This window comes from Embiotoca jacksoni, unplaced genomic scaffold, assembly GCF_022577435.1.
Source record: "Embiotoca jacksoni isolate LCO1_2020_lvr unplaced genomic scaffold, fEmbJac1.0.p SCAF_6, whole genome shotgun sequence".
NCBI lineage: Eukaryota > Metazoa > Chordata > Actinopteri > Embiotocidae > Embiotoca > Embiotoca jacksoni.
In genome coordinates, this window is record NW_027185414.1 from 11,019,129 (window position 1) to 11,031,950 (window position 12,822).

The 12,822-nt window shown below is 39.5% G+C and overlaps 1 protein-coding gene across 1 annotated transcript; it reads left to right on the top strand.

The window, feature by feature from the left end:
• Window positions 1-3,047: 3,047 nt before the first annotated feature.
• On the top strand, window positions 3,048-12,748 carry kcnk2a (potassium channel, subfamily K, member 2a). The gene is made up of 9 exons (XM_069173987.1): window positions 3,048-3,194; window positions 4,797-4,903; window positions 5,035-5,147; window positions 5,873-5,963; window positions 6,442-6,559; window positions 7,529-7,689; window positions 9,709-9,895; window positions 9,990-10,129; window positions 12,410-12,748. Coding segments are annotated over exons 1-9 (1,257 nt in total). The 5' UTR covers window positions 3,048-3,193.
• The last annotated feature ends 74 nt before the right edge of the window (window positions 12,749-12,822 follow it).

Sequence of the window (12,822 nt, forward strand, 5' to 3'; positions counted from 1 at the left end):
GTTTAGTATGGAGCGGGTATTGATGATGGATGGATGGAAGAACATAAACATCTTAAGTATTCGTTTACTTTTGATTTTCTTTAATACATTGTGCATTGGCAAATCTTCAGCAGTTTTGAAATCTGAAACTGTAAAATAAGATTCAGCAAAATGTAAAGCACAGATTTATTTTTATTATTTCTAATGAGCTTTAAAACTTGTAAACACATATGATCCTCTACATTTTATTAGAGTATTGAAACGGCACATGAGATGGTGATATCCCTGACAGGAAGTCAACAAGAGCATGTTAAACCACCAAGCTGAAGAGAGGGATGATAGAGCCAGTACCATCGCAACACTGATCCAAATGAATGATTTGCACATGCTATTGATTAACATAATGACTGTGGCATAGTATGGGTGAAAACCACTTTTCTGATTCCTATCACTTTGATCAGTGTAGATAAAGATTTGTTGTTGCTGACAATTGTGTTTGTTCACTTTTTCTTTCTAAGCAAAGTGGCTGTATTAAAAAAAAAAAAATCAGGGATATGCTGATAGTCTTTGTGTTAATATGTGTTTAACAAGGAAGTAAAAAACTATGAGCTGAAAACAAAAGGCACCACTGGTAAAATATATAATTCAGTCAGTGATTCAATGTAGACAGTTCACTTTTGTAATTTGCTGATGAAGATTTGTTTGTTTATGTACTGAACACATCTCCTACATATTCAGTGTCATGGCCAACAGGTGCTAACAAATATCACAGAGTACAGTGAATGTACTCAATACAGTAGAAATAAACAGTTTTACATTATACCTAAAACAATCCAGCATATCAAATCACAGCAGAGTGTGCACTAAATGAGGGAGCTCCTATGCAATTTACATTACTTGTATATACACCTGCCTAATCTCTCTCTCTCTCTCTCTCTCTCTCTCTCTCTCTCTCTCTCTCTCTCTCTCTCTCCCTCTCTCTTTCTTTCTCTCTCTCACACACACAGTCATATACAAAAAACAACATGTGCAAGTTATCATGCACCTGACAGTGAGACATAAACACACACAGCAAAAACACACACACTCAGTCACGGAAAGGTGCACTCACAATATCTATGTTTAGCTGCATAAATAGGCGTTTAATTAATCTTCAGATGTTTGAGTCATGAGGTGGAAACACAGACATTTAAACTGCTATTAATTTCTCATCAGGGTCTGAGAGACAGAGAGAGAGGAGTGAGAGCAACACAAAGAGTGGGAGGGACAGAAAAGACAGAGAGAAACACCGCTGGATCATGAGAGGATGCAGATAGTGTTCATCTAAAAAGCTGCATGTTTTCAGTAAAATTGGAAATTTGAAAGGTGACCCCCAGACAGCAGTAGAAAATGCTGAACTTTGACTTTTAGCTAAATTTGATTGTGAACTGCCGCCTGATTGATCCACACCAGCACACAGCAATCTTTACGTCAGGAGGCTGCCAAACTTGGTTTCAGTCAGAGACTGGCTGCCTGCAATGAAGCCAAGAGCTGACATTTGTTAGTGTTGAGACTTGCTGCCGGGCAGTGTGCTCTCCATTTATACTTCCCATTATATTTATGTAACATGAGCCTACGAGTACCTGTCACCTCTTTGACCTTAAACACATGTAATTCACATTGATTCAATCCTCTCTCATTTGCCCATCTCATCTAAATATTAATCTACAGTAGAAGAAATACATGCATTTGTCTCTCCAGAAAAAAACCCCACAAATCAGGAATGAAGATTGCGACCTTGGCAATATGAGTCAATATCGCAAAGCAAATAGGATGTGTTTGACAGCAGGGAAAGAGTGTGATAATAAACCAGCTGGGTGTTGGTTTACAGCCCCTATACTGGTTAAACATTTAGAGACCATTTCCATTGCATAAGTTGAATGCTACAGTATAAACACACCGGTCAAACTAAAGCTCATTTTGTTTTCCAGTGAGAAGCACAATGAAACATCTCCATTCACATCCAGTAAAATGATGCATATTTAAGGTCCAGTATAAAGGACTAGCCTAAAGTCCACACAAAACATAATAAGGAAAAATAACTTAGCTGTGCAAATCATGTTGAAGGCATCCTACTTACATATTTTATATAAAGGAAAATGTTAGTCCTCAGAAATAGCAGGTAAGTCGTTTTTAATAAAAAAAAATATCTGAGCACCTGTAACCTGACTAATAAGACAGGTGAAATGAGAAAACAACATATAACATGAATTTGGAAATCTGAGGGATGCTTCTCTTAAGATTTGATTTTCTCATAAAAATTTGGATTATTTTGTGTTTTCTGGTCTCCAACAACAATTCAAACAAAACAATCTGAGAAGTTGTGAACGGAAACTCACTCTTTGGCGGAACATACTCACAACTTGCAACAAGAGGTCACACAAATACGTGGAATCATTTGAAGGGCTCACAAGCCAAAAAATGTGGTAAGCCCAACTTCAGGAGGATCTAATAGAACTATATCATCTCCTCCTCTTCACCTCTGTCGCCCTCTTGCTCCTTTTACAATAAGACTCTGTCACTTTGACGATCTACCAAAAATATTATAAATGAATAACAAAATCACTCTGTTAATTTGAGGAGGGTTTTGTGTCTTCATCTGATGATAATATTGTAGTTGCATGTGAGAATCACACAAGAGAGATGTAGACCTAAAACCAAATTGTGCTTTAAACACATGCAGTCAAATAACTGCAGATTTATGAGGACTTCTCAAATCCTGTAGAAGATCCCCCTGGGCTCTGCAGACCCCAGTATGGGGAGCACCGCCTCCCCTTGGCCCTTTCTCCACCCCCTCTCCTCATCCTTATCCTCCTCCTCCTTCCTCTGTGTGATTTCACCGCTCACCGGTGCGCTCAAAAGCCAGAGCGCAGTCGGAGCTCAGTGGATGCCAGAGAGCCGAAACAGGAGGGAGGCCAAAGAGGGGAAGACCAGCGAAAACTCTTTGCAGTGGCACGTAGAGACCCTAAAACTACCTTGCAGGTGCAGCGTTGGTGTCCGATCAGCAGTGAAAGTAGAGAGTTGCCGCAGAGGGAAAACGGAGCGCCTGTTCGTCCCCCCGCTTCAGCACCGCAGGAAGGAGACACGCAGAGGAGGAAAGATTCCCCTAAACGCAGTAAGAGCCTCGGATGAGGAGAAGAGGAGAGCGGAGGGCATCGGATAGGTAGCAACAAGGAGTGAGTACAGAATTATTACTTTGTATATATATATGAAGAGAGAGTTGTAAAGAATGAGAAAGTGAAACTTATTTATAACGTAGTACAGTTTGTGGGTCTCCAAACAACTCACACTTTAAGCTGGCTGAATGTCACATCACTCCACTCCACCTGGGTGTGACCTCATTTATTTTCAACACCAAGCTGAAAACACACATTTCACTTATAATCTTGAAAATCATGCAAAACACTTGCAACTTGTTAATTCTCCACCTGCTGTGAGAGTGGAGTGGGTGTGTGAAAAGGAAACGCAGTGGTTCTAAAGTCACCCTGATTAAGCTTTTTTTCATTGGTCACCAGTAGTTTGGTCAAACCTAATGTAGTAGAAAGTAATCATCTTGAGTGCTTCTGACTGTTTCCAGTATTGCCGTAACACAATTTTGTACACTCAGTTTGAAGACAGAATCTATGAAAGAAAAAAGGCACGAATCAATACTCGTTTGAATTTCTCTCAGGTTGGGCAAATCAGATTGATTCACCTGTGATCTTGTTGTACAGTATTGATCATTTGGGGAACATACTACTGTGTCTGTGGTGTAGTTTATTTAATTTTTTAATAAAAGCACATTCATGTTTGGTTACATTTTCTTAGGGTTTTGAGAGTTTACAGTAAAAAAAAAAAAAAATGGTGATATCATCTTTTTATTTCAGAAGTTTTTCAATGACAATATTTAAATCTCGTTAAATCTGTGCTATTGTTATTTGTGATTTATACATTAAAAGGTGAAAGGTGGCATTATAAAAACACACTGGTAGTGCTATTATGGATACAATATCTAACATCACATTGTTGTCCATCACTGATGCATATTGACCTTCTGTCTCCGCTCCCTGTTTAACTTCAGTTTGGCAATTGTAATGAAAAAGTGAGTCCAGAGTCAAAGTAATCACCATTTAAGCTGATGGGAGAAACCTACTGTAACATACTTTGCCTTTGCCACTGTGACTTTTTTTTCACTTCAACTGCCCACAAATTACATCAGAATCAGAAAACAGTTACAAAAATGAATGCATTTATGCTCATTTTCTCACAATACCCACAGTAAATTGAACTTATGATATTTAAAAAAAAAACATAACACACTTCTCACTCATGCAACTGCAGAAAAGGAATACATGCAGAAAAATTGGTCATTCACAAACTACAAAGGCCTCAGCACTTATTTTCTCTCATGACATATTCACCGTCGCTTTCTAATTTCTCTATCTTTAAAACACTCATAACATTCATACTCTCACCATAACCCTCCTGTGACATTTAAGATGGACAGGACTCTCATGGTCCTCTTCTTTTAAACAATTCTTATTCTAAACTACCAACTTGATCTTATGAAAGAACAAGCACATTCCACACCCTAGTGTTGCTAAACTAAACGTTAAGGCCTTATTCATTCAGTGTGAGGATTTTAAAGGCCACTTAAAGGGCTCCTCGGTGATTTATTTATAAGGATTTCTCAAACTAACAGCTAAATGTGTTGCATGTGAGCAGAGACAGGTCGGGGGAAAAGTGCTTGGTGAAAAAAAAATAATAATTCAATGCCATTTTCTCATTTCCCCTGACAGTGGCAGCCCCAGACTTATTGGACCCTAAATCTGCCACTCATAACACTAAACCCCGCCTCTCCTTCTCCACAAAGCCAATCACACTGACTCCTCGGGAGGAGACAGAGGTGAGAGAAAAACAAAACGAATACATATGCAGAAAAATAGATTTTGATCATTTTTTCATAAGGTGTTAGTGGACAAGCAAATTTTGTACACCTCCTCTATGAATCTGAGTTGATCAGGTAAAGTGTTGCAGGTGGTTGCCACGGTGATGAAATGGAAGACAGTGTCAGCCATCTTTCTTTTGGTGGTTCTGTACCTGGTGATGGGAGCAGCAGTCATCAGATCCCTGGAGCAGCCTCACGAGAGGTAGGCAGGTTAAAAGCATGTCTGCCTGTCTGTCTGCCTCACCGTCATCCTGTCCATCTGAAGTCATTGGTTCACTCCTGTCAGGCATTTCTTCAGAGCCACTGAAAACTGCAGGTATTTAGTTCCTTCTAAAAACTGGAATCTAGTTGCATTTATTCCGAAAAACTATTGATTTATTATGAATATTTTATTTATTGTAAAAAGATTGAGAAGGTTATCTTTATTCAGGGTATAAATTGAAGTGAATTCAATGGGATTTTTTTTTCTGTCCAGAAATGAGACCCCTCCAAATTGTGCTTGCTTAACAATATATAATATTTGTATCAGTCTTGAGTCTTTGACCGTGTTGATCACAGAAAATTATTCTAAAACTGTTTAGGACTCTATGCAAAACTTGTGCTGAGTCTTGTTGTGCCTCAAAGACAGTGGGTATTGTGCTTCATCTAGTGATTTGATTGGATCACTAGAACATGTTGTATTGGGCCTCTATAGTTCAGTTACACTTTATGAAAGAAACCTGCATGAAAACAAGAATCAAGATTATTTAAATTCACAAAAGTAGAAAAAACCAACAGTGAGTTTCATCACCTTTACAGAAAAAACACAAATTTCACATGAGCAAAAAACTCATTTGATCACGTGACCCATTTGTTTTTTCTCTAAGGGTAGGGAACTACGGTATAGTAGTATTGAGCACATCAGTCAGATTTCTCTCTGCCTCTTAGTGCCCAGCGTTTGGCCATTCTGTCCCAGAAGCTGGAGTTCCTGTCCAGACACACCTGTGTCAACCAGAGCGAGCTGGAGGAGCTGGTTAAGGTGAGACTGATTCATATATATAAATTATACATAAAAATAGTGTTCTGTATGTACTGCCCAGTTTCAGTGGTTTCAGCACCATGGACAGCTCTTTCAGCTTTTCAGGAGAAGTAGGAAGAACAGCCGAGCCAAAGAAAGTTTGTTTCTGTTTGTAGACTCCTGTTGTTGGTCCTGCCAGTTCTGAACCAGGAAACTCTCCTGGGACTATCACATTCACCGGCACCAGATTTCCATAAAGTATTCTCTATAACTGCTCCAGATTTTTGCCTCTTTCACAGTCATCTCAGGTTTTATATATTGCCATCTTTAATTCATTAGACAGGCAAGCACACAAACACATTCCTGCACCTCAACGAGAAGCAGCTGCTTAAATGATTCATGATGATAATATTTACAGCAGTAAGAAAGTGACACAGTATGTGTTTTTTTTTCTGGTGACTTAGTGATAACTTGATATTGCTCTCTCACCACCTTCCAGCAAGTTGTGTCTGCAATCCGTTCAGGAGTGAACCCTGCAGGAACGCTGACCAACCACAGCAGCCTGTGGGACCTGAGCTCTGCCTTCTTCTTCGCTGGGACTGTAATCACAACCATCGGTAGGACACACACACACACACACACACACACACACACAAATTCAAATTCAAATCATTTAAATGTCCTTTAAAATAAGTGCGTTTGTTGTGTTTGCATTTATGTGGACAATCCTCTGAATGCAGCTGTTATGTGACAGTGACAGTGACCTACTGCTTTGGAGGGAGTTTCTTTTGTCATTGATTCTACATCTGCTTCCTGGATATAATTCAAGTATTGCATTTACAGTACCATCCTCGTACATTTAATTTGTGCATGCATGTGTGAATCATACTCTCCTCACTCTCTGTAAATGGTCATGTCTCCTCGTACAACTCTTTCACTCTTGATCTTTCTTCCACGCTCCTCTTCTCCTCCCTCTGTTTTCTTACTTTATGTTTCACCCACTGTTTTCAGTTCTCGTTGTCAGTACTGATCAGTTTCATTTTATCTGTTGATGTCTTTTTCTCAGATTTTATTTAATTACAGCAGATTATCTAAGCTAGTTATTGACCTCTGATGAATGCAGTGGTAGAGACCAGCACAAACATTCACCCCCTCACATTTAAATGTGGCAGCACTGCTGGTGAAACAGTCTCCACATGCTGTGCTTGCGACGTGACCGGTACGACTGTTTCATGCAGTTCTTATAATTTTTTTTTTATAGGGAACCAACAACGTTTCAAGTGCAGTAGTTGGTGAACTACCAAACATAATACACAAAAATGATATTTTATCTTTTTATCTTTGCAGTAACACCCCTTATCTTTCTGTGTTAAAAACAGACATTTGGACAAAAACTGTACATTTGAGCACAGGCAGCAGAATCCCAGAAAATGTAAATATTATGTGATGTACATGATGTAAAACAAATTTTATGACACCACATTCGGCCGAAGACCAGGTGACAGAAAAGAAAATACCCCTCGGTCCACTGTTGTAGTCACCGTGCTGCTATGATTCGTCTCAGTTTCTAACTGTCCTCTCTGCAGGTTTTGGGAACACCTCCCCCCACACGGAAGGAGGAAGAATATTCTGCATTGTCTACGCGTTGCTGGGGATTCCTCTGTTTGGCTTCCTTCTGGCTGGAGTAGGAGATCAGCTCGGCACTATTTTCGGCAAGGGCATCGCCAAAGTGGAGAAAATGTTTGTGGTGAGTCCGGAGTGCCATGCACATGTCACGTTAACCCATAAGGTACAAACAAGACTTCCCACGGTTTCATATATTTGCTGCCTCTTCAACATGAGTTGCTCCAGTGAGAGTTAAACCCCATGATTACATTTTTAGTCAAGTTCAGCTTGGATTTTTTTTTTTTTTGTGGTTAGAGATAAGAAACTCTGCAGGCTGAACTACTTTAGAATGAATGACATGTAATCCACCAAAAGTTTACGAAAACAAAAAGACAATGTAAATGTAGCATCGGGGTTGATTTACTCCATTGTTTAAAAAGAGTGAAAAAAAAAGACTTTTCCCTAGAGTCCACACACATTAAGAACCATCTAAATGAAACATAGGTCTCATGGCGATTGTTGTTGTTGAGCAGTAATTTTCAAGCTTATTTTTCTGTTTATCTTTCTTACTTTCATTTATTTGTCTATCATCATGTTTTGTGGGTAAAGACAGTATCTTTAAGATAAGGCGGAAAATGAGGCTCCCACATGTTGGAACGAGGCCAAAATAGAGAAACAGAGCTAACTCAGTTTGTGGTCAGGTCTTCAAAGTTTAAGTGGCTGATGTGAGTAATTTGTTTATTTTAGTCTTGAATGACTTTTCTTGAATGAAAAGAGCAGAAATCTGAAAACAGAAATGTAGTTTTGAATGAGTTGCTCCTTCAGCAGCACCCGTGGGAATCTTATGATTAAGGAAATAAGACAAAAGTTAATTGTGTGAGTGTGTGCGTTCGTGAAAGTCTTGTGCAGATTGTGAGACTGCAGCATTATCTTCAGTGAATGGCTTTTCTTTTCAACTGCACCCAAGGGACCAATTTATAGAATAATACCACAAGTGCTTTCAGCATCAGGCTGTTTCAACATTTTACTTCAAAAACAGTTTCTCCTTCAGCAGTGTGTTTTATAATTTTTAGTCGCTCTTCCAGCTAACCACAGACTGAAATATTGCAACAACTCCGGGAGGGATTGAAATGAACTGTAGAGACATTAGTGATCAGCAGACAATGACTTTGGCAATCAGCTAATATTCTTCTAGCATCCGCCGAAGGTTAGTGCTGAGTTAGCATTTTGCTTTGTCTTATGGTTTATGACTAAATACCAGTTCAGCCACAGCTGAACATCCAGAACATGCTGATGATGATGAGGGAGAAGCTGCATGGCTTTAGACTCTCAGTGTTGTTAACATTAACGTCAGTAGTTTAATCCAATTTTTCTCAGTTTGTCAGGTATCTTATCTTCCATATTCTCTGATGGTTGATTTAAAGAAACATCTGGTTTCCACACAATGTTCGGTATCTCACTTTAGTTTGAACGTTACTTACTGTACTCTAAATGGACCTGATTTCTGCGGTAATTAAGTATGTTTATTCACATACTGAACTTCGGTTGATGTCAGGTGGTACTTTACATTTGCTTTAGCAACTTAATACTTCATTACATTTCAGAGGGAAATATGTTTTTTTTTTGTCAACTACATTTATTAACACACTTATAAAATGCTTTGTTCTACACTTAAGTTAAGCCCCTTTACAAAAAAGGAGTTGAGGCCTCTCTGCATGTTTCTGATGTCCATGAGTGATTCGCAGTTCCACCGGAGAGACATTTCCACTCTAAATGTCTCAAAAAGTTACATTTAATAACTATTATAAAGTTATAATATTCCACAAAAATAATGTACATTTACTTGAGTACCAGACGTTTTTCGTCTCTGCTTCTTCTTAATTATCTGACAACCTCTTCTCCACCTTTGATAGTTAAACTACATTTTGCTGATGACATTTTTACAATTTGGTGGTTTTAATGCAGGACTGTATATCAGTATTTTGCCTTGCGGTAATGGTACTTTTAGTTAGAGATCTGAACACTTCATCCACCACAGTCTGGATTCCCTCTCTCATAATGGGTGACATGAGGAAATCCTCAGCCTGCTCGCAGACACACTAAGAGTTTTGGTGAATATTTAAATAACGTAGCATCTCTCTGTCCTTGTCTCTCCCTGCAGCACTGGGACATCAGTCAGACAAAGATACGGGTCACGTCCACCCTGCTGTTCGTGCTGTTTGGCTGCCTGCTGTTTGTGGCGCTCCCAGCAGCCATCTTTAAACACATCGAGGGCTGGTCTGCACTGGAGTCCATTTACTTTGTGGTCATAACCTTGACTACCATCGGATTCGGGGACTTTGTGGCAGGTGCAAACCCAACCAGTGATCAAACACACACTTTAGACCTGCATCACGCTGCTATGTCTCATCAGGTGCTGAAAATCTTTTTTTCTGTGCCTAGGTGGGTCAGAAATAGAGTACCTGGACTACTATAAACCAGTTGTGTGGTTCTGGATCCTGGTGGGTCTGGCCTACTTTGCTGCTATCCTCAGCATGATTGGAGACTGGCTCAGAGTTATCTCCAAGAAGACTAAAGAGGAGGTATGAGACTCTTGGTTTTTTGTTACTTCACTCAGTGGCATTGTCTCATTTCTTTTGCAGCTTGTTTCTGTCACTTTTCTTTAATTTTGCTTTATGTTTACTTGTTCATCTTTTTCTATTCTTTCTCTTCTCTTGCACAGTCAAACACAGGTTACATGAGCCACTCAGTTACAGTGCCACCTCAACTTTTGCCCTCTGCTTAACTTCATTTCAACGATACGACTGTTTTCTAATCCAATTGACTCTCTGCCTTCCAAACATATACACACAATCTCAGGACATTATTATGAGAATCCCCAGAAGGAGGCAAAGGTCATTTGGACAATGCGTGATGACGTTTGTATTTGATAATAATTAGGAGCCTTCTCAACACTGAATATAAAACAGGTGTACAACTAAACTCAGCTGTTTCCAAAAAGGAACATCTGGTAGTTTATAGCCCTTCAGTAAAAAAAAAACCCTGAAGTTCCCCTCTCAGAAGGATTATCGTCTCTGAAATAACTGGATTTCAATGGTGAACAAGTAAAGATTTTGTCATATATTTTAGTCAGTTTTTAACTAACAAACATTTTCTCATGTTTCATGGAACAAGACTCTTTGACAGGAACACGATGACATGACACGACCCAGTGTCCCCATTAGCGAAACATAATTAGTTGAATGATAGGAGATTTAATCTGCAGCTGCAATGATGTTTGATGATCTGTGTTTGTGTATCTGTGTGTGTTTGTGTGTGTGCGCGCGTGTGTGTTCACACATGCTCCCCATGGTTTCTCATGCTGAAATCCTGCTGTGATACGGCATAATCTCGCTGGTCTGTAAATGCATCATCACTGATAGTGAAGTGAGACCACACAGGCTCCGTGGCCGCTTCAGTCGCTTTCTGATGACATGTTGGGACAAAACTGATGTGTGTTAGTTTCCCATTAAGGCATATAAATATCTTTGTTAAACAAAGTTAGGTGCAGGGTTCGTCACATCTCTGCTTCACTTCTCATTTTATGTGTCAGTCTGCCCCATGCAAAGTCAACCTGCCCTGGAGCTGATGCAAGTTTTATTGACAGCATGAGATTCATAAACACCTGGAGCCTTATTGTATTCGTTAAGAATGGCTGGTCTGTCATGCCATTAAGTGTCAGACATGGTAACACAAGAAGAAAAAGCAATAACAGTATTAATGTGAACATTCAGTTTGCTCTCACTGTTATAGCTTAACTCAGGTTTCACAGGCAAAGTTTGAAAATGTTTCATGGCACTATATACTTTGCAGTCTGTAAAGCAAAGAGTAAAACTATCCATATTAGATTCTGAGGTTTTCTGAGGAAAGACAGTGTGTGGTGTTCAATTAATGTAAACTAAGATGTAAAGATGGTTGTGTATTACTCAGGTTATGTTTTTTACTATACGTGAAGTCAGCATAGATCCAGTGTGGCAGCAGAGTTAGATCGTGTAGAACTATTGAAGAATATTAACATATCAAATCCTGAACTCAACAGTCTAGTTGAATAAAACTCAACTCGATAGCGCAGTTCATTTTATTTATATTCTTATATTTCTGCTCTGTCAGATCAAATCAAACACGTCAGTTTTCTTTCTACAGCATAATGAATTTCTGTGTTGTCTCTGTTGTAATATCATTCTCTACTCCACCTGTTATATACATATCAATGCTCCTGGTTGTTGTTGTAAGGTGTACTCAGTTGTGTGTGTGTGTCATATTTTCCATGGTGGATGAATACTCTGCAATGTCCTATTTAGTTGCAGATACATTGTTTTAATGTAATTGAGTTGACTTCCTGGACAGTACCATCGTCACCGCTCCACCTCACCCACACTGTTTCTTTTCTCTGTTTTAAAGATCATATATCGTGATAACAGTTTTCAGAGCAGCCTCAGTGTAAACAAAGGTACATTCATATTAAAACAGAGATAATGTGCAGTCCAGTTAGAGACACTAACTTCAAGCAATATTTTCAGATTGGAGTGATTTGAATAGAAATCACTGTTGCGCCCTGTAAAATGTTTTGTTAATAACCTTTCTCACACAACAACACTTCAAAAGGTTTTCAAAGGTTATTTATTACCAAATTCTCTCGTCTACTCTTCTTTATTTCTATATTATATCATTTTATTCTAAATAATAACTGTCATCAAAACAACTGTTTGGTTTCCTTAACAGCTCAAATCTGTGACATTTCACCCGTGCAACAACCTGCCATCCACGTGTCGCCCTCTGTCCTGTGCTCTGACTGCATGTCCTCTCTGTCCGTCTCCCTGTAGGTCGGGGAGATCCGGGCTCATGCTGCTGAGTGGACGGCCAATGTCTCTGCAGAGATTAAAGAGACTCGCCGTCGTGTTAGCGTTGAGATCTACGATAAATTCCAGCGTGCCGCTTCGATTAAACGCAAACTGTCCTCAGATCTGGGATTCAGCCCGGCCACTGAGCTCACTCTGCCCAAGCGCAGTGTGTCGGTCAATTTCAACGACGAACGGGACAAGAGCGAGAAGGAGGCTGGGCTGCAGGGCTTGACGACACCTCTGGCCAGAAACGGTGGTTTTTTCATGAACGGGTTGGATCCAGAGAGAGCAGATGTCTCGATTATTGAACACTTCAAGTAGAAAAAGGACAGTCAGCAACTCTTCAAGACACCTCAGAGGCCTTTTTCATCATTGGTGGTATCAGTATTCACATC